We start from the raw sequence: 21531 nt of genomic DNA on the forward strand, positions 1-21531 counted from the left end.
CATCATTACCCTTTACATGAGTAAAACTCAATATGCCCATGAGAAACACCCATTATACCTAGCCTTTGTGGATTTTAGGGTGCCATTTGACTCCATTGATCGGCTCCTTTTGTATAATAAACAAAAAAATGATAAATGCCCTCCCTCCTTGCTTGCACTCATTATGCACCTCCATACTAACACTACAATGCAAGTCAGGTTATCTCTTGATGGTCGCCTATCCTCCTCTTTTTCCATCCTGCGTGGCCTTAAGCAGGGGTGCATATTGTCCTCCACTTTGTTTAATTTGTTTATTTTGGATATAGGAGAATCATTTGTAGATGCTATAGGGGATGCACCAAAGCTCGGTCATCAAAAAAGTACTTGTCTATTGTATGCAGACGATTTGGTCCTCTTGTCCCAGACCCCAAGTGGTCTTTAAAATCTGTTGACTAGACTTGATATTTATATATATGAGAACAATTTGGTGATTAATACTGATAAAACACAAATTCTTGGTTGTAGAAATGTTACTGAATCGAAGAAATCCGGATTCAAGTGGCATTTGCACAATACTGAATTAATGGTTGCAAACTATTATAAGTATTTAGGAATGACTATGACTTGTACCACCACCAATGACACAAATAACATGGACTTAGCTAATAAATTGCAGACCCTAACATCACAAGCAAAAATTCTAACTTTCAAATATGGGAAATGTTCGTATAAGCATATTATCACTTTTTATCAACAAAAAGTGACTCCCATTTTACTTTATGGGTCAGAAACTAGGTTTCCTAGAGACCGTGTATATTGGGACATATTAGAGTCTCGATTTTGGAAATAAGTGCTACGTTTACCAAGTTGTACTCCTTTGCCGATTATACGGTTTGAACTAGGTATACTTTCGCTCTACTCCCAAGTTTTGTGGCACATGTGCACTCTGATGAGAAAATGTCCATGGAAATCAATGCAATGAATGTGCTATGTGCAGCAGCTCACTACTTGTTATCATCAAATCATGTGTTTCTGCATACATGGCGGAATTACATATTAGATGCCATGGCTGATGCATCAGTTACTCTTGATCTACTTTTGCAGAATCCTGGTCGAACTAAAACTAAAATCTTTCAGTTCGACTGGAGCTGCAATCAAACCAAATGTGCAACATACAAGGATTTTAACGTTTTCTTGTTTGGAATAAAATGGTATCGTGAGATAGAGGACTATTTAATTAAATGTCCTTCTTATATTCGCCGACAATATATGTGCTTTAGATTCAATCTCTGGCCCACTAATGATGTGTTGGCCAGTCGGAATCAATTACCTCAGGAGCAAATCTATTGTCGTTTTTCGCAAGAACTTATCAGAAAAAGAAACCTTGCAACACGTAATTGTGTCATGTCCAATGCTGGATGCGAAATGATTCACCTATTTTAAAGGTATATTTGCAATTTATTGCCCAGTAGAAAATGAACAGACTTGGCAGATGATCTTTTCTAGTACCAAACAAGCAGTCAGAATTGTGATAGTTCATTTCTTGGATTCAGTTTTTCAGTTGGTTGAAAGTGAGGTAAATGAGTAGCTGGGTGTTGCGCTGATGTATGAAATGTACTGTAAAATCTTTTACAAAATTTGTGTGCAGATATGAAATAATGATGTTAAATTTATTTTAAGTTTTAAGCATATACTTTAATGTAGTTTTATATAATAATTTCTTTGGTATATTGTGTTTTATCTTTGTATTTTATTTGCTTATTATATCAATACAGTATTTCTTAATTTTGATGTTTATAAATGTTTGATGTTTGATATTTAAAAGGTTGAATTTAACCACTAAACAAATAAAATAAAAAATAAAAAATAATTATGAACATAGTTTGTGTTGGGGAAAGATTAATTCAAAGAAGATAACAGCAGGGAATTTGAATAGTGCATCCAATGCAGAGTGGGTTAACAACATTGATCGTACTATTGGCATTGGTTAATGCAAACCTATAGGTTGGAAGTCCCCCAAGAGCTGGGAGTTTACTGTTTCTGTGCCTGAGTTGATTAAGTTGATAAAGACTTTAAAATGTTCAAATGTAGCTGGCCCAGACGTGTCATGCAACGCATTGATTAAAAAGAACCCTGAATTGTGGGCAGTGGCATTGGGTAGATTGTTTAGCTGCATTGCTCGAGTGGGAGTTATTCCAGACTCTTGGTGGGACAGTGTTATCGTCCCAATACACAAGAAAGGCAGTTGGCAAGAGCCTGTTAAACTACCGGCTACTGGCCATGTTGGATATTCCAGCGAAAATGTTTACCAGGGTACTCTTGGGAGAAGTTAGTGAATGGATAGATAACAATAATGTACTTCCATTCAACCAATCCGGTTTCAGGAAACACTCTGGCACCCTCCATAATTTGTTAGCATTGGTTTCCTTAGCAGAACATTCATGGAAGGTTCTTCAACTGCCAGTTTGCTCTGCGTTTGTCGATTTTAGCACAGCGTTTGGCACCATTAATAGAGAGTTCCTATGGAGGAAACTGGCATCTTGGAAAATTCCCAGTGGGCTATTATCCATGATTCTTCTCTACAGTAATACAAGAGTGAAAAGTTGAATGGACAGTAAGGGCCAAGTTAAAAATTGGATCCCCATGGGGCGAGGAGTCAAGCAGGGGTGTATTATAACACCAACATTATTTAACCTCTATTTGGCTGATCTGGATGACATACTGAATGGATTTAGCTTGTGCCCAGATACATTTGGGAATTAATAAAAGAGCGTGGCTGGGATACGCTGATGATTTGCTTTAATTGACCATACCCAATTGGATGCACCAGGTGTATATGCATTAAATAATGGATTAAAAATCAATGTAGACAAAACTAAAACTATGGCCTTTACCCCGCTAGATGGGAAAGAAAAAGTGTTTTGTTGGATGTTAAATCATACTAAAAATGTAAACAGTTCTGTCATACAAATACTTAGAGGGTTGTGATTGACAACAAATTAAATTGGAAAAAACATTGGACATATAGTCGCAATACGTTTTTACAGTCGCTGGGCACTATCAATACATTTGAGGGCTTGAGGGTAGCTTCTCTTCTGAGATCATAAGGATGCTATATAGAACTAAATGACTTGCCTCATTTTTGTATGGAGTCGAGATATGGACACACAATTACTGCAGGGAATTGAAATGCTTGGAGAGGAAAGCACTAAAATCTTTGTTTAGAATGCCAGTATCCAGTCCAGTGGGCTATATATATCTTCAATTTCGATTACAGTCTATTGCAACCACTGTGTTATCTAAGACAATGATGGTTTACCCGATGACGGTTGGATCTGACACAAGCATCTTATTAAGAAGATTGATGCTAGCCCATGGTAAAATGAGTGACATCTCTGAGGCTGACTATTTTGGGAATGTGAAATCCATGGTGAAATCTCGGTTCCCAGATGTGGACTCCATATTATTTCAACTATCGACTTCTGCTTTTAAAGTGTTGGTTAAAACTAGATTGTTGTACTATGATGAGGAGAATGTGACAGGTTGGTGTCAAATAGTGGGAATTTTATCCAGTATATTTTAAACAGAAATGGATCACCTGTATATATCAAAGATTTTTCAGTTCAGTTTTTTTACCACAAATCGACAATAGCCATCTGGTCACACACACAAAATATACATAACAATAATAGTTGTAAAATAATAGTTAAAACAATTAAAGTCAAACAGAAAGGTGTTTTTCCCAGAGAAAAGTTGTAACTTGCACACCGAGCTTCTGATAAAGTCTTGCTGGTATGCTGACGTGATGATTGTGAAGGATGTATGTTATGTGTGGCAGGATGGATGGTTCTATTTTGGCTTCATGCATGATATACACGTACATGCCACTTTTGCCACACCCCTCTTTACCACAATGGACGTCTGCTTGCCTGCATCCCGCTCCTTTTTCTGACTCCCGGGTATCCATGCACTACTCCCCTATACCAGACACGCACTGCCGGCTAATCACCCCTCACATTTCTCTTTCCCCTTTCCTGCATGTGGGCAAGAGTCCAACAATTCCACTTCTCCTACCCTTTCCCTAACACATCCCAGCATGTTGAGCAGGGTTTAAGTGTAATTGTACACGCTGCCTGCCATGCAGCATGCAAAATGAATGGGGACCGCCTGCTTTATGCTGGAGCATTATGCTGGCGGATCGATAGGTATTTCCAGCAATTGTGCTGGCATGAAAATCCATGCCGGCGCAAATGCTGGAGCATTTGTATGGTGGAGTGGAAGGGAGACATCAAAAGGGCAAGTTGTGTTCCATCTCCACTCTCTGCCATACAAATGTTTGAAAATAAGCTGTAACGTGAATGGAGTAAAAGCCTTACGCAAGGCTTTTACATTATTCATTTACGTTACGTGCACATTGAATCTGAGTTCTATAGTTGTAATAAAAGAAACCTAAGAACTGTATCACAGATGGTGAAAAATTCAGCATCATTGAATGTAATGCAACAATGTAGCTTGTTCTTGATGAAGACCTTTTAGAAAAGAAAAGGGAACATGGTATCAAATTCCCAGAAGGACGAAATAAAGAGTGTCAATGTTTATGTCTTGTAGCTGAGGTCACACCAATATATCTTAGAAGGGATACTGGTCAGAACACCAACAAAAAGATAGTAATAATGTCTATTTTTGTTCATTAAACCATCCACGTAGAGATACTGTTTGAAAAATGTTTGGAAAATGGTGTGTTCAGTGATCCAGCATAGGGCTTTATCAACATGTAAGTAATAGTTATTAACCTTACTGTATACAAATTTGTTTTTAAACTGGAAATATTCAATGCTGTTTTTTTAGTAAGAAACATGTCTTTAAAAAAAAAAGATTTTTCTAAAAAATGTGTTATTGACACGAAACCAAGAATATGTGTTAACACCAATAGAAACGATGGACGTTTTTAACAATACATAATCAGACTGATGCTGAGGCATCACGGATTGTGAGATTATAATACAAAAAATGTTGCATGAAGAGAGAGTCTGCCATGTCAATGGATTACATCACCATAAGCCCACCTTTGTTTAAAGCTGTATTTGATCGGCTGGTAAACTAGGTATGAGCAACGGGTTTCCCTTGTGTTTTGCTATGTTTTCCCATCTATGTGAAGGGTAAGCTCCATTGCATTTCTAGCATAACAAGTAGCAGGCACAACAAGAGAAACTGGGAGGTAACTTTAAGTGCCTCCTCCGAGAGCACATTGAGGTTAAATGGCTTTGCCAGAGCTCCAGACTACCTAGTTTTTAGGTTTGTGGACAAACCATGGTTGTCCTAGGTTTTACCCTGGACAAACATCGACAACCATGGTTTGTCCATAAATGTGACACAGGTTTACCATTGCAACCAACCACAGGGGTAGATGATCTCAGGGAAAGATCACAGACAATAGTGATCTGTTTGTGAACATGTTATCATGGACATACATGATTGTCCATGTTCCTCCAGGTATTTGATGAGCATGGGCAACAATGGTCGTTTGATGCCCATTGTACAATGGACATACATGGTTGTCCCTGATCCTGAAGAGTTTGGAGAACCATAAATATGAATATTTGAATGGCCTGGTATATTTGTTTACCCCTTGTTCATTTTATACCTTTATGGTTTAAAATTAAAACCATTTATAACAATGGATGAGCATGGCTGGTAAAAGTCACCCAGTTGTCCCAGGAAATTCTGCTGGTAGAAATAGGCCATACCCCTATAACATTTGTCTGTTCTCAATTCTAGAATATTCCATGCAGACTACTATTTTGAAAGCAGACAAAATGCACAAACATGGAAAACAATCCTTTTATGACAGATCTGTTTTTCCTGTTGAACAACTAGTGGCTGGGTAGTGCACACTTTCAAAGTAATCTAAAAGTATCAGGATAGCTTTATGAACTGTATAGTGAAAAGATGTTACACAGAAATAAAAATGTATATGTTCACTGTGAGCTATTTTCATCTTAGAATTAAACCATAACTTGCTGTAATTTTGCAAAGCTTTGAGGGTAGGAAAATAGTCTCAGCCCTGGGGAACATCATTTGAAGTTCCCTATACTGGTAGTAGAAGTCCCTGGTCTGCTCAGTGTATAGGATTTATGCAATCTGAGCACCTTTCACAGCAATTGTGCACATAAAACAATTTAGATTAACTAGACTTTTAGAGGGTGTAAGGAAATTGAAATTGTTAGGGTTTATATTAAATTCATAAGAAGGTTGGGGTTATGGAGTTGTGGTTCCTTTGGGGGGTTTCAGTAAAACAGTAACTATACGCTATTGTTAACTGAAATACACATTTTACTTCCAAACATTACCAAACCTTTAGACTTAATAATTATTTGCTAAATAAAGAGATGAGCAAAATCAAAGATGTATGTCCATGCCTCATGGCCAAGCCATTGTAAGATTACCGTGGCCATATCAAGGCTGGTTATGCATGGCAAGGGACAGCCCTGGTTTTTCCCTGTTTCATGGACAGAGAACATGCATGTAATTACCCTGAATTATAAACAGACCATGGACAAAAATACAGAACAGTGCTGACCATGTATATACATCGGTAGTGCTGTTTATCCATGTTACCATGGACACCATGCATGGATGAAATGGCAGTGATGATCATGAACAGACCATGGATAAAACTAACATGTCCAATAATCAGAGACAAAACAGGGATGACCATGTGTATACGTAGTCGACTTTCTTTATCCATGATACCAAAGGCAACTGACAAACAGGGTACATAATACAGTTGACTAAGGCTAAAACCAGGTTCATAAGGTTACAGAAGTAATATGGGCTAGGAAGATCATCTCCCAGAAGCAATCACCCTGAGCTGAAAGCAGTTCAAATACACAGAAAGGGAGGTCACTAATTATGAAGCAATTCATCTCAGTGTCAATAACAGGTGCCATAGTAATATTAGCAATCCAAGCGTATGTTGGTTGATGCAAGTGGATTACATTTACAATAACTGAATGGATATATTAAAATACACACCTGCTCCTCCTTGAACACTATCTTGTTGAACAGGAACTGAAGATATTCATTTGCATAGTTGATGCATAATTGTTCAAAGCTATTGAATGTAAGATCCTGAAAAAGGTAGGAATCTGGTCATTTAAACAGACATACGAAAGACTACTATGTTCACAGTTTGCATTTACTAAACACTGTCACTCAATTATAACTAAACGTCAAAATTAGTCCTATTAACAGTAACATCTTTCAGTTGATGCTGTATGTCTGTGGTTCTTGGAACCTTTTGTCCGGGACTCATGCCACAAACCCGCAATAATATAGGGACTAAACAAATCTGAAAACATCTATTGTAATAGAAAGTAGAAAAGAACCATTTCCCCGCACGTTTTTCAGCAGGATTCTACCTCAGAATGTACGCTGACTAACCTCCCACCCCCAATGCTTACCCAGGGCTACATTCAATACATTATTGAGATTTTGCTTGGAGGGCTCAATGCTAAAAAGTGGTTACCTAACACCTTAGTTACCTCAAAACCTATTTATGTACATCAATCCTGGGGCAATCTTCCGCAATATATGACTGCATGGATTGTGTCATTTGCGAATGGTCAATGTGAATGTTATTTGTGCTTGAACCAAAAACCCATCTAATTGCCACCAAAAATCTAAACATATTGTGTTTCGATGTTGTTTACTTTTGCCATTTAAGCTTGCACATGGTGATTTAGTGCTCACATGGTATTGTCTCCTGGGTTTGCTATTCCTTAAATTTGGTGTATTGTGCTCTTGTTGCTTTACTTTTATTCCTCCTGTCTATTACTCACATTACCTACAGAAGCAATGAGACACACTTTTACTTTTGGGTCCCAGCCTACAAATCACCAAAAGACAAAATATCAATAGAGGAGACATTCAAGTGTGTTAATGGAGAACCCAGCCATAAAATAACATACTTCAGATAGCAAGGCGGGTGCCATAATATCTATGTTTGGAAAAAGATGGTGATTTGCGAATGGTGATTTGTGTACCGGATAGTGACTGTGAATTTGCAGATCCTTCGCTAATGTGTAGAGTCTTGTCAAAATTCAACCCAGCCAGCATCACCCGTTGCTCCAGAATTACACAGGGTGGACCAGGCCACATGACTTCAGTCGGCACAGATTTTTTAATGCACCATTGATTTTCAAAGGCACACCGGCTTACCTCAAATCCATAGATGTCCAATATAGCGATGGACAAAGATGCTTCTTTGGGGAAAACCTGTTTGTTGATTCTTTCTGTAATCCAGTTGAAGAGTAGAGAATAGAGAATCTTGGCAATTGCATCTCTGAGGGAAAAAGAGTAATCACAAGACGTATGATGTGCCAAATGTCTACTCTGTGAGGAACAGCTGAAAGAATGCCATATAAAATGCTCATATGTGACTAAATAATTCAGTGCAGAATCGCATGAAGAGTAGTGAAGGATAGGCGATGTCTTAAATTATATGAAAGAGGTATGTTTTGGGTTATATATACAATGATGTCAACCTCAGAGTGAAAAGGCTAGGGGGGGGGAGAGCACTAAGGATGGGAACCGGAAAGATCTAATCATAAGAGAAAGGTTGAATAGGAACCTTCCCTATCCCATTCAATTTATGAGGACTCCAGGTGCATCTGATCTTTGCGGGAGATCTATCAATATAATTTTCATTGCAGTTGAGGAGACCCACCCAGCCACAGTCAACTGAAAAAGATTAACGTGCATATTAGTTGGTTGCTTGTGGATTCAATCTGACCTATCAATATCAAGGTCTAATATGCTGTCCAGTGTTATGGCCGAAACTGCGAAGCTTACATTATATCCAGGATCTCATTGAAAGACTCTGGCGATCAGTGGAATATTGGAAGGCAACCTGCCATTCACCCACAGCCCCTAGTATGGATTGCATTTGCTTACTCCCCTTCTCTGGATTGAGCTGTATCCTTCTAGGCTTTGGTATATTCATAATGTTGCTCTCCTCATGCAACTTTTCCTCAAGTTGAACTTCACCACTGCCAAGTGGGACGTTAAAGTTGCCTCCCAGGATCATGAAAAAAGATTTCAGCAAATTTGCTCTTGTATGGTATATTGTATCTTATATGTCATTCTTCAGATGATAAAACCGACATCTGTGTGTCATTGCCATACTGCAAACTTTGCAGATTATGCCATATGGGTGATATGTCCAACACAGCATATTTGCACTTTGAGTAAAGGGGCAGATAACATTGAGTTCTGAGGCACCGCAAAAGGGGACAGCTCTCAAGGGACACTATTATCCTGGGCTCACGAACAAGATTGAGTTAGCCCACTGAAAAGTGTCACATCTCATTCCTCCTGACCACAACGATGCTGTGTTTAATTAATGGTGTGAAAGATCACTACCTAACTACAAGACCTGATCATATATATGAACTTTATCAATTTACCACAGATGGTCATCTGCTGAGCTGTCTCGATTTTATAACCACCCCAGTAGCATGACTGAATGCCAGCTTGATGCCTCAAAACAAACAAAGGCACAGAATGGATGGTTGAATGAACAGACAAATACTGACAGACATGCAGAGATGACTACGGGCAGATACAGTTGACAAATACAGATGTATACGATTGAATGGCCAGAAAGACGGTGACAGGATAACAGCAAAGTATAAACAGATATAAAAAGAAAGATGCATAATAAATTGGGCAATGATAGACAACCATGAAGTGATGTGTGGCAATGACTGAGATCTCTCTTCTTTACCATTGGGGATAGTATTCCGTTCTATTGAAAGGTTGCCTATGAATTTTCATCTATCTCTTTTCTTTTGTAACTGAATCTGTAAGTGGAAGGGCAATTCACAGATGTGGGTCCTTATCTTGTTGCCCACTTCTGTAATGACAGAGAGTAGCTAAAGTAGCTAAAGAACTATGAAATGCAACGTAGTCTAAGTCTATTCTCAGTGGTCAAGAAACATTGGTCAGGCATTTCAACGGTCCCTTCATTCCATACTTTAGTGAGACCTTACACATGATAAGATAACAAGGATTCAATCATTCTATTAAATAAAATGGACTGTCAGGCAGTTCAGAACTCCAAAACCTATTCTCTCCATTATCCAAAGTACTTTCCTTCTGAGTCTCTTGGTTTCAGGTCCTTAAGAACTTGTCCTTCAAGTTCCAAAATAAACTGGTTCTCACATTAATTGCTTTCTCAAATTCTCTAAGGGTATTGCCTCCAAGTAACTGCATTCACTATTTCACACTTTCAAGTAGTTTCTCAAGGCTCTGGGAACTTTGCCTTCACGTTCATATAGACACCCTCTCTCATTTTCAAATGTTTTTCATTGTGTCTGTACAGTAGCTAATTGTGATACCTGCACAAGGAATAAAAGGAGGCACCTGTGTAGGGTCAAAAAGTGAGGCCTGTGCAGAAGCTTAAGTGTGACACCTGTTTGCCCGTTTGCAGTATCACCAATGTTTTGTGCTTTCCGCTCTGGCTCCTGAGCACATATCTGCTAATCGACCAGGTAAGCAACATCACTTAAAAGTATTTTTCTGCTCATGGACCAGGTTAGTCACATCACTCTAAATAATTTTCCAGCTCTTTGACCGAGTAAACAACATAGTTTAAAGGATTTTTCTGCAACAGGATTGCCCTGCAATATATACATTTTGTACTGCGAAATGTAAGGCCTGCAATTCGCACTCTGATATTTGCTCCTTGGTAAAGTGATTTGTAATATGTGCCCCATGGTTTTTGTAGTGTGAGATATGCAAACTGATAAATGTCACTGTGAAATGTGTTACCTGCTGTCATGATCTCTGCTTCCAAAAGGTCAGGGTTTTCCCAACTCCCTTGGAAGCAGATCCATAACCCAGGTTCCGAGTGCCAACCAGTCCCAATTGGGACCTTTTGGACCCAGTCCTGGCGCCAGTGGCACCAGGCTCATAAATATGCCCAGTCCCAGCGCTGGAAGCGCCGGGCTCATAATGCTTGGGTGGACTTACCTTCAGCAGACCATGCTGCTTACTTGCCTGCCAGTTGAGCCTCTGATCCTCTTCTGTTTGGAACTACTTTTCCTGTTGGGTGGGGCTGGAGACACTCCCTAGATTCAGAACACTGGAACTCTTCTGGAAGGCAGGAACTCTTTTCTTACCAGGAACTCTTTTCTTACTTAGGCGTGGCTGTGGAAGGAGACACCTAAGCACTACAGGAGGCTATTTAAACCACACCCGGTGGATGAATCTTGCTTTGCGTTATTCTGCAACCTCTGCAGCAGAACGCTCATCGTGTCTTCTGCATCCGGTCCAGGGCCTAAGGAAAAAGGCTTACCATCCTGAATCCAGTCTTCAGCAACACCTATAAAGACAAGAAAGAACAGGTTAGCATTCCGGCATCTGAAAGGCAAAGGCTTACCATCCTGAATCCAGTCTTCAGCAACACCTATAAAGACAAGAAAGAACAGGTTAGCATTCCGGCATCTGAAAGGCAAAGGCTTACCTACTCTTCGTGCGCTCCGGAGGTCTTCACACTGCATTCCGGCATCTGAAAGACAAAACAAGGTGCGTTTAAAGACATTGGGGAACTTTAATACTCACGTGCCATTACTCCTTTCCACATCTAATCCAGTGGGTATTCCGGCACCCTGCAGCCGCTCCGAACTCGTACCTGCAAAATAAAAAGACAGTTAGAGCGCATAGTGAAGCAGGCAACAAGCGCTTACTTACGTGCTTCCAGGCGCTTCTATTCATCACACGGGCTCCATCTTCAACTCACTTCAGCCCGTCATCCGCCATCGCCGGAACCCTGCAAAACAAGAGACATCATTACTAAAGACTTTAAAGACATTTGAATGACTCGAAACTTACCGTTCGTGCAGTAAACGATGGACAGCAGTCCTCTGAAGTCAAGAGGCCTGCGCTACCTATCCAGTGAAGAAACTGGTTACAGCACCCTGCCCCGAGGCAGATGGAGAGCTCGGCATTCACTTACCTAAGGTGAGAGCGTTAACCTTTGGGGGTCTACAGGAGAGGAGAAGAGGAAAGAGATAGGGACACCCCAATAACCCCAGTTCATTAACCCCATATTTTCTATCTGCAGACATCTTACTCTACACGTCAGGCATACAGTGCACAGAGGTCCAGCCCAAAGAGCCAACCGGGTGCTACACATCACCTTTGAAGATACGGTAGTCGCCCAGTCAAGACCGGCGCCTCTGCGAGAATCAGGTGAGTGTTACAGAACGCAAAGCCTACCGCAAAACTCTCGCCCAGGCGCTATGGAAACCTCGGATACTGACCCCCTAGCCCGGTTACTTGGGGAACTAAGGGCAGAAGTGCATGCAGCTCGTCAGGAAACGAATGCTCTAAGAAGGGAACTAATTATTTCCAAGGAGAGAACAGACAATCTTGCTAGACAAGTGCTACAGTCACAAGCCGGACAGACCCCGTTACCCGCATCAGGGGCAAATCTTCCTTCAACATCCTCTATGAATCCAGTGCAGATCAACCTACCTGGGAATGTACCTCTGGCTCCGCCCGAACGATTTTCTGGTGACCCAAAGAGGTTTGCAGTATTTATCAATCAGTGCCGGTTGCACTTCTTATGCCGGCCAGCAGCCTTTCCAACTGATCAAGCAAAAGTAGCTTTTGTACTTTCGTACCTTAGTGGCAATGCGGCAGACTGGTCGATCCCTCTAGTTAATCAAGATGATCCGGTTCTCCATGATTTTCAAGCCTTTCAGCTTAGTATGGAAAAACTGTTCGCAAGACATTCACAGGGGCAGGCCTTGGACAATGAGCTTCTTTCGTTGCGACAGGGTAATCAAGACCTTTTGGCTTATATTGCATCTTTCAATAGACTAATAGTGGAAACTCAATGGCCTGAGGACAAAAGGATTACGCTGTTTTATAGAGGTCTACGTGGAGAGCTCAAAGACGTTTTAGCCCAAGTAGTGAATCCCCCACAAGACTGTTCGGATTATATAGACTTGGTCGTTCAAATAGATCACAGGCTGCAGAACAGGAAGGCCGATCATTCCAAGTTTGATGCTCGAGTATTTTCCAAACCGCCAACTCCTTCCAAAGGAGTAGACTCCGGGGAACCCATGCAAATAGGGGGTCTGAAAGGTCCTCTAACACAAAGGGAGCGGGAAAGGAGGAAACAGTTGCAATTATGCCTATATTGCGGAAACTCAGGGCACTTTCTTCGAGACTGTCCGGTGAAACCTGCCAAGAAGGCAGTAGGAGCTGCAGTTACCAAAGTTACAAACTCTGAGCAGGGAAACGACCTCGCCCGACAAGAATAGAGGTCCTCTTGCCGAGCGTGAAAACCAGTTCCGTGACCTCGCATTTCATGATACCTATGGTCCTCATTAGCCCTGATAATCCGGATCGATTACATGCAATTGAAGCTTACGTCGACAGCGGTGCCATCGGCAATTATGTGGATCATGAAATGGTTTTGAGGATGAATCTAACTCTTTGTCCCAAGGCTGTAAAAGACGTCATTACTACGGTGGATGGTACGGAGATAGCCTCCGGGCCAGTAACGCATACCACTCAAGAGGTGACGCTAGTAAGTCAAGATGGACACCATGAGAAGATCGTGTTCGATGTGATCAAGGCCCCTCAGTTTCAGATTATTCTAGGAATACCTTGGTTAGAGAAACACAATCCTCTGATCGATTGGCGAGCAAGAACGGTCCAGTTTCCAGAATGTGTCTCTACTTGTCACCCTCCACCTGGTGTTGCACTGGCCGCAATTTCTTCAGAGACTCCCCAGTTACCTCCCGAATACCTAGAATACCAAGATGTTTTCCAGAAGGATCAGGCTAACTCTCTACCTCCTCATAGGTCTTATGACTGCCAGATAGACCTGATACCTGGATCTACTCCTCCTTGTAGTAGAATTTATGCCCTCACCGAGCCTGAGAACCTTCACCTTCGACAATACCTGGATCAATACCTGGCAAATGGGTTTATTCGTCCTTCCAAGTCCCCTGCTTCTTCAGCTTTGTTCTTCGTTCCAAAAAAGGAAGGAGACCTTAGAACTTGTATCGATTATCGCTCCCTGAACCAGATCACCGTTAAGAATAGATATCCGTTACCTTTGATCCCTGAACTCCTGGACCAAGTCAGAAAAGCATGCATATATACAAAGCTGGATCTTAGAGGAGCTTACCACTTGGTACGAGTAAAAGAGGGCGATGAATGGAAGACGGCCTTCCGCACCAAGTATGGGCTATTTGAATATCAGGTCATGCCCTTCGGACTTTGTAATGCCCCGGCCGCCTTTCAGTATTTTATGAACGATGTCCTCAGAGAGCTCATAGATGTATGTGTTGTTGTTTACATTGACGACATCCTCGTTTATTCTTCATCGGAATCTGAACATCGGAAACACGTGAAAATGGTCCTCGAAAGATTGCGTCAACACAAACTTTTCGCTAAGTTGGAAAAATGTGTTTTCAACGTGACTGAAGTTGAATTCTTGGGATTCATATTATCACCTGGCGGAGTGCGTATGGATTCAAAGAAGGTCGATGCAGTTCTCAAATGGCCATCACCATCCTCCGTAAAAGGTGTGCAAAGCATGTTAGGCTTCGCTAACTTTTACCGCAGGTTTATCCCCGAATTCTCTCGAATAGTCCAGCCCATCACTGCCTTGTTAAAGAAAAACAAACGTTTTGAATGGTCTACCGAGGCGGAACAAGCTTTCCAGGATTTGAAGACTAAATTTATCTCTGCACCAATCTTAAAACACCCTCGCCCCGGACTCCCCTACATCGTGGAAACTGATGCTTCAAGCCTTGCCATGGGGGCAGTTCTATCACAAAAGGATCCGGTAACCAATCAGTTGCATCCCGTGGCATTTTGGTCCCGCAAATTCTCGCCTCCTGAAATCAATTACACGATTACTGACAAGGAACTTCTGGCTATCAAGTCTGCCTTTAAGGCTTGGCGGCATTATCTGCTGGGGGCCCGACACACCGTTACTGTGATTACGGATCACCGAAACCTGCAATATTTGAAGACCGCAAAAGCCCAATCCTCTAGACAACTCCGTTGGGCATTATTCTTTGCCGAGTTTGACTTCATAATTACCTATCGACCTGGTACAAAGAACGGTAAAGCCGATGCCCTTTCTCGGATGGGAGTGGAAGAACACTTGGTCAACCCTAAACCTGTACCAATCATTCCCGAACAAAGAATTCTGGGTGTAATCGCCACAGAATCCATAGAGGAAGTTAAGGATAAAGCCAGGCAACTTGTAACTCCAGCAGACATACAGAATTGGCATCTGCAGGGAAAGGACTTTGCAGTAAAGGACAACTTATTGTATTTCCAAGAACGATTATACCTACCCAGCACAGATTTACAGAAAAAAGTAATCTCTTGTTATCACGACTCTTTAATGGAAGGTCATCCCGGTATAGCCAAGACCTCAGAAAAGATCAAGCGCTACTTCTGGTGGCCGTCTTGGAAAAAAGATATCAGAGACTTTATAATGTCCTGTGGAGTATGCGCCCAAAACAAGAGTCAAAAGGAAAGACCAGCAGGCCTCTTACGCCCTATTGACATCCCACCTCGCCCTTGGCATACGCTTTCTATGGACTTCATCACCGATCTACCTCCATGCTCCGGATACAATACGATTCTAGTAATCGTGGACTTATTCTCCAAGATGGCGCATTTCATTCCGCTCAAAGGCTTGCCAACAGCAGCAACTCTGGCCCGAGAATTTCTCGAAAACATCGTCCGACTGCACGGTTTTCCTTCGGTTCTAATTTCGGATCGAGGTAGTCAATTTATTTCTCATTTTTGGCGAAGTTGCTGTCGGTCGGCTCAAATTGATGTGAGACTATCGACCAGTCACCACCCTCAGACCGACGGACAAACCGAGAGGACCAATCAAACTCTGGAACAGTATTTACGCTGCATGCTGCAACAAACTGAAAAAACTTGGAAAGATATCCTTTGGATAGCCGAGTATGCCTACAATAACTCTGTCCATTCGGGAACTGGGAAAACCCCGTTTTTTCTTTTGTACGGCAGTCACCCTCGAACCTCGGAGTTGGATCCCCTCCAAGATCTTGAAACACCAGCAGTAGACTACCTGCATTCTACAATCACCCAAGCCTTTAAGGAAGCTTTTTCTCACCTTCAAAGGGCTAAAGAACAATACAAGAAAGGAGCAGATCAACATCGGAAGGAAGCCCCTCACTATCAAGTAGGGGATCAAGTCTGGTTATCCACCAAATATCTATCTCTAAAAGGGCCACGCACATTCAACCCAAGATACCTTGGTCCCTATTCCATCACTACCATAGTAAACCCAGTAGCGGTCAAGTTGGACTTGCCCCCGCACATGAAGATACATCCGGTCTTCCACGTCTCTCTATTAAAACCCGTGCAACCTCAAACCCGACTAACCAAATCTCCAAAACCTATCCTAGTGGATGGAGAACTCGAGTTTGAAGTCAAAAGCATTCTGGACTCCAAGATCTCCAAATCTAAACTATTCTACCTAATTGACTGGAAAGGCTACGGCCCCCAAGAGAGATCCTGGGAACCTGCTGAATATGTCCACGCTCCTCGCCTAATCAAAAGATTTCACCGAACATTTCCTGACAAGCCAAAACCCCCGGAGAAGCCCGGTTTGGGAGGGGCCTTGAGGGGGGGTACTGTCATGATCTCTGCTTCCAAAAGGTCAGGGTTTTCCCAACTCCCTTGGAAGCAGATCCATAACCCAGGTTCCGAGTGCCAACCAGTCCCAATTGGGACCTTTTGGACCCAGTCCTGGCGCCAGTGGCACCAGGCTCATAAATATGCCCAGTCCCAGCGCTGGAAGCGCCGGGCTCATAATGCTTGGGTGGACTTACCTTCAGCAGACCATGCTGCTTACTTGCCTGCCAGTTGAGCCTCTGATCCTCTTCTGTTTGGAACTACTTTTCCTGTTGGGTGGGGCTGGAGCCACTCCCTAGATTCAGAACACTGGAACTCTTCTGGAAGGCAGGAACTCTTTTCTTACCAGGAACTCTTTTCTTACTTAGGCGTGGCTGTGGAAGGAGACACCTAAGCACTACAGGAGGCTATTTAAACCACACCCGGTGGATGAATCTTGCTTTGCGTTATTCTGCAACCTCTGCAGCAGAACGCTCATCGTGTCTTCTGCATCCGGTCCAGGGCCTAAGGAAAAAGGCTTACCATCCTGAATCCAGTCTTCAGCAACACCTATAAAGACAAGAAAGAACAGGTTAGCATTCCGGCATCTGAAAGGCAAAGGCTTACCATCCTGAATCCAGTCTTCAGCAACACCTATAAAGACAAGAAAGAACAGGTTAGCATTCCGGCATCTGAAAGGCAAAGGCTTACCTACTCTTCGTGCGCTCCGGAGGTCTTCACACTGCATTCCGGCATCTGAAAGACAAAACAAGGTGCGTTTAAAGACATTGGGGAACTTTAATACTCACGTGCCATTACTCCTTTCCACATCTAATCCAGTGGGTATTCCGGCACCCTGCAGCCGCTCCGAACTCGTACCTGCAAAATAAAAAGACAGTTAGAGCGCATAGTGAAGCAGGCAACAAGCGCTTACTTACGTGCTTCCAGGCGCTTCTATTCATCACACGGGCTCCATCTTCAACTCACTTCAGCCCGTCATCCGCCATCGCCGGAACCCTGCAAAACAAGAGACATCATTACTGAAGACTTTAAAGACATTTGAATGACTCGAAAATTACCGTTCGTGCAGTAAACGACGGACAGCAGTCCTCTGAAGTCAAGAGGCCTGCGCTACCTATCCAGTGAAGAAACTGGTTACAGCACCCTGCCCCGAGGCAGATGGAGAGCTCGGCATTCACTTACCTAAGGTGAGAGCGTTAACCTTTGGGGGTCTACAGGAGAGGAGAAGAGGAAAGAGATAGGGACACCCCAATAACCCCAGTTCATTAACCCCATATTTTCTATCTGCAGACATCTTACTCTACACGTCAGGCATACAGTGCACAGAGGTCCAGCCCAAAGAGCCAACCGGGTGCTACACATCACCTCTGAAGATACGGTAGTCGCCCAGTCAAGACCGGCGCCTCTGCGAGAATCAGGTGAGCGTTACACCTGCTATTCACACTGTGATATTTGTTCTGTGACAAAGTCCCCTGCCTTGTTCTGCGGAAATCTAGTGGGTTGACGGCGGGAGCCATGCACCTGCGGGAGCTAGTGGATGATGGTTATGGGACGTATGGTTCGAATCCTCTGGCCAACCCTACTTAGTCCTGCTATATGGTAGGGGCCAGCCACATGGATCTTATCACATACACACTTACCTGTGGAATAGACATGTTTGCGGGAAAGAGTATCAAGCCTGAGGAACTGTGAGTTACACAAAGAGAAGGATAGTGAGAGCACAAGGGGAACACTTACATTCTCATACTGCACACACCAAGCCACCCCTCACAGCTACTGTAGTGAACACATTATTCACACATGCACACCAATAAATGCAGACATAGAAAGGGATTTGCTGCTACTACAGTGAACATATTATGCAAATGCTCAGCAGCCTTTATGGCACGGACAGGGAGACATCAGGAGGTGGCATGAGGAAGAAATCAGGAGGCGGAAGGGTTGTGATATCAGAAGGTCATAGGAGGAAGATCTCCGGAGACCACAGGACGACATAAAGAGGAGGTAGAAAGACGATGTCAGGTAGGGATTAGTGAGGTGGTAGTTATCAAGAACAGGAAGAAACGGGAGGTCACATTTAGCCAAACACAGGGGACAGTGGCGAGACCCCAATTCGAATAGAGGAGCGAGTGGCCTGGCACCAAGGAGGATAAGGACCAGGCAAGGAGGAAACAGGTGACGTAGATGGATAAATTCAGGCGCCCATGAAACCACGCTGATAAGGCGTTCTTGAGCTCATCTGGGAAATTGGGTTGGGCCAACCGGGCTGTCGGAAAGTGGACAAGGAACTGAGCTGTGTCTGCAGCTCATGACAGTGACACGGCACCCTCAACAAGACCTTTGAGAAGCAGGGGCGATTGTACCCCAGCAACTTCAAGAGTCCAACTAGAGGACTCTTAGAGGGAAACCCTGAGAGACTGAGTTAGGGAGATACTTTGAGAGCCTTGAACTGTTGGAATCATTGAATAAAAACTGCCCCAAATCTTGGAAGGTTCATTCCTCCCTGCCATAAATTGTCCAGCTGGGCCCTGTTGCATGTGCACTCAGTAGCAAACAGGACCTCCCCAGGTATTATAACATATTTCATACTGCAAAGTGCAAGGCAAAGTGTAAATGCAGGAGTTCATACCTTTGTTTTTGCACTTCGCAGTGCAAATAATGTAAATTCTGCCTGCCACTTATGCATTTACTATGGATTCCTATGCAATCTGCCTACTTTTAGCTGGTGTAAAAAGCAGATGGATTCCACAGAAATCCATTGGTTTTACGTCAGCATGAAAATGCAGTGCTGGCGTAAGACCAAGTGGTTTTTGGAAGCGGAGGGAAAAAGGGTGGCATAAACGTAACTCCTATTCTGTACCTCCTCCTTCACCTTCAAAAACCGCAAAATACCACAGAGCAAAGGTGTAACACCTTTATGCTTCATCTTCATTTATGCTCCGGGGAATCGGAAAATGAGCCCCTTTATGTTATACTCATAATTTGTCTTGGGGGTCCCTGTGAACCCTCTTGGCTATATGACAGTTCTCGGCCATTCTGCTCCTTGGTAAAGTGCAGTGTGATATGTATTGCCCGTTGCATGTGGCACAATATTGTTTCCTGCAATTAACACTGCAATATATGACACATTCTACTCATGTTGTGATTCTTGTTTCATGCCATTTGCGTGGCAATATTTGCTCCTGCGTAATGTTCACTGTGATATTTGTTCAGTGCTATCCTCATTACATCTACTCACCTTTTCTCCCTTCCACCATCAGCAACTGTTACGCTCACCTGGTATCCATGGGAACGCCACCCAGCCCTGGTTGGATGATTTGCACTCTCGAACCCTCTCCAGGTCCCTTGGTAAGGCCTCTGGTTAAAGATGGGTCTGCAATATAGGAGAGCTGGATTCAATACCAGATTGTCTTTATGTTTTCCCACCTCCCTTGGCCTCAACTCCTTACTCCCCCTTGGGCCTTCTCCTCACCTTAATGTTGTGAAAGGTGGATTCTCCGTCCTGCTCCTCGTGGCAGGGGCGCGTAGATGTGGGGGCGAGCAGCGACCAAGTTACTTCACTGGTGCAATCCCCTGTGGGAATCCAGGCCTGCTGTGACTCTGTAGGTTTGCTGCTTTACAGTCTTTATATGCAGTTCTTATGTTCCTCTTAGTTTGAATAATAATGTCTTGCTTCTTTCCTTTTAGGTATGGAAAGGTATTTTGGTGTTGTCATGCAGTTTGAAGATGAGCATGGGCCGGTAGGCGAAAGCGCGGTGTGCGCGATGCTGTCCGGTGAGTAATGCGCGATGCGCGGTGCTGTTTTGCCTTTTATATTGCTAACCTGTGTCTTTTCTCTCCTTGCAGGTTGCGATGTTCCTCGCTAAGCGCCGTAATGTTCCAGCAATGATACTGACCAGGAGATGACTAATCAGGTAAGAATTGTGTGGCTTTCTTCATTCGGGAGGAAATGTGAGTAAACGCTTACTAATGCTGCCTTTCTTTCTCCTCTTTCCAGGTTATGGTATTCCAGGATGCATGCGGTGCCAGATGATGGAGTTCGTACCTTCAGGTGAGTGGAACTGAAGTCGGCGATGGATTGAAGGCAGGATACTGTTCCAGGTAAGTTTCGTAGTGTTCTTTCTCTCTCTGCAGGTCCTTGGTTTCAGGTAAGCTGGCATCAAAGAACTGGACACAGTGAGCGTTACGCTGCCCACAGCAGAATAACGGAGAGCATGTTATGCTGTTTGGGTGTGGTTTAAATAGTCTCAGGTAAAGTAGTCCAGGTAAAATAGCCCCAGGCCTGCCACACCCAAAGTAGTCCAGGTAAAGTAGTCCCAGGCCTGCCACACTCAAAAGACTAGACCGCATAACTCTGTTCCTTGTAACTGAGCTATGTGTGTGCCTCCATGTTGGCTGAACCCCCACCCCCCAGTTAAATAGTCCCAAGTAAATAGTCCAATTCTAATGTTGGTCTTCATGATGGTTATGAGCCTGGCGCCAAAGGCGCCAGGACTGACTCCAACAGTCTTGGATGAGGTTTGAAGGCCTTTGACATGGCCCTAGCTGGAAGGCAGACTTGCCAGTGAGGGCCAGGGGCAAGGGTCATGACAGCACTCCCCCGCAAGGCCCCTCTCACAGTGGCACTTCTGCCTGGTCCGGGTTTGGCTTGGTAGTTCTGATGGAAGTTTTTAATTAGGCGAGGTGCATGGATGTATTCACTAGGTTCCCATGATCTGTCTTGAGGGCCGTATCGCTGCCAATCGACTAAGTAGTATATTTTGGATCTGGTGTATTTTAAGTCTAGGATATCCTTTACTTCAAACTCTGGTTCTCCGTCAACTAAGACTGATTTTGGTG

The 21531-nt window shown here is 43.2% G+C and overlaps 1 protein-coding gene across 2 annotated transcripts in view; it reads right to left on the reverse strand.

The window, feature by feature from the left end:
- MYO15A (myosin XVA) overlaps positions 1 to 21531 on the reverse strand; it is a 3541761-nt gene that overhangs the window by 2894475 nt on the left and 625755 nt on the right. For both annotated transcript variants that reach the window (XM_069645706.1, XM_069645705.1), the window contains exons 13-14: positions 8200 to 8323; positions 7015 to 7110 (exon numbers count right to left, since the gene is read on the reverse strand). In XM_069645706.1, coding sequence (XP_069501807.1) covers positions 7015 to 7110; positions 8200 to 8323 — 220 coding nt within the window. The remainder of the gene's footprint in view (positions 1 to 7014; positions 7111 to 8199; positions 8324 to 21531) is intronic.

The sequence above is a fragment of the Ambystoma mexicanum genome, chromosome 2p (assembly GCF_040938575.1).
Source record: "Ambystoma mexicanum isolate Mex_15411 chromosome 2p, UKY_AmexF1_1, whole genome shotgun sequence".
NCBI lineage: Eukaryota > Metazoa > Chordata > Amphibia > Caudata > Ambystomatidae > Ambystoma > Ambystoma mexicanum.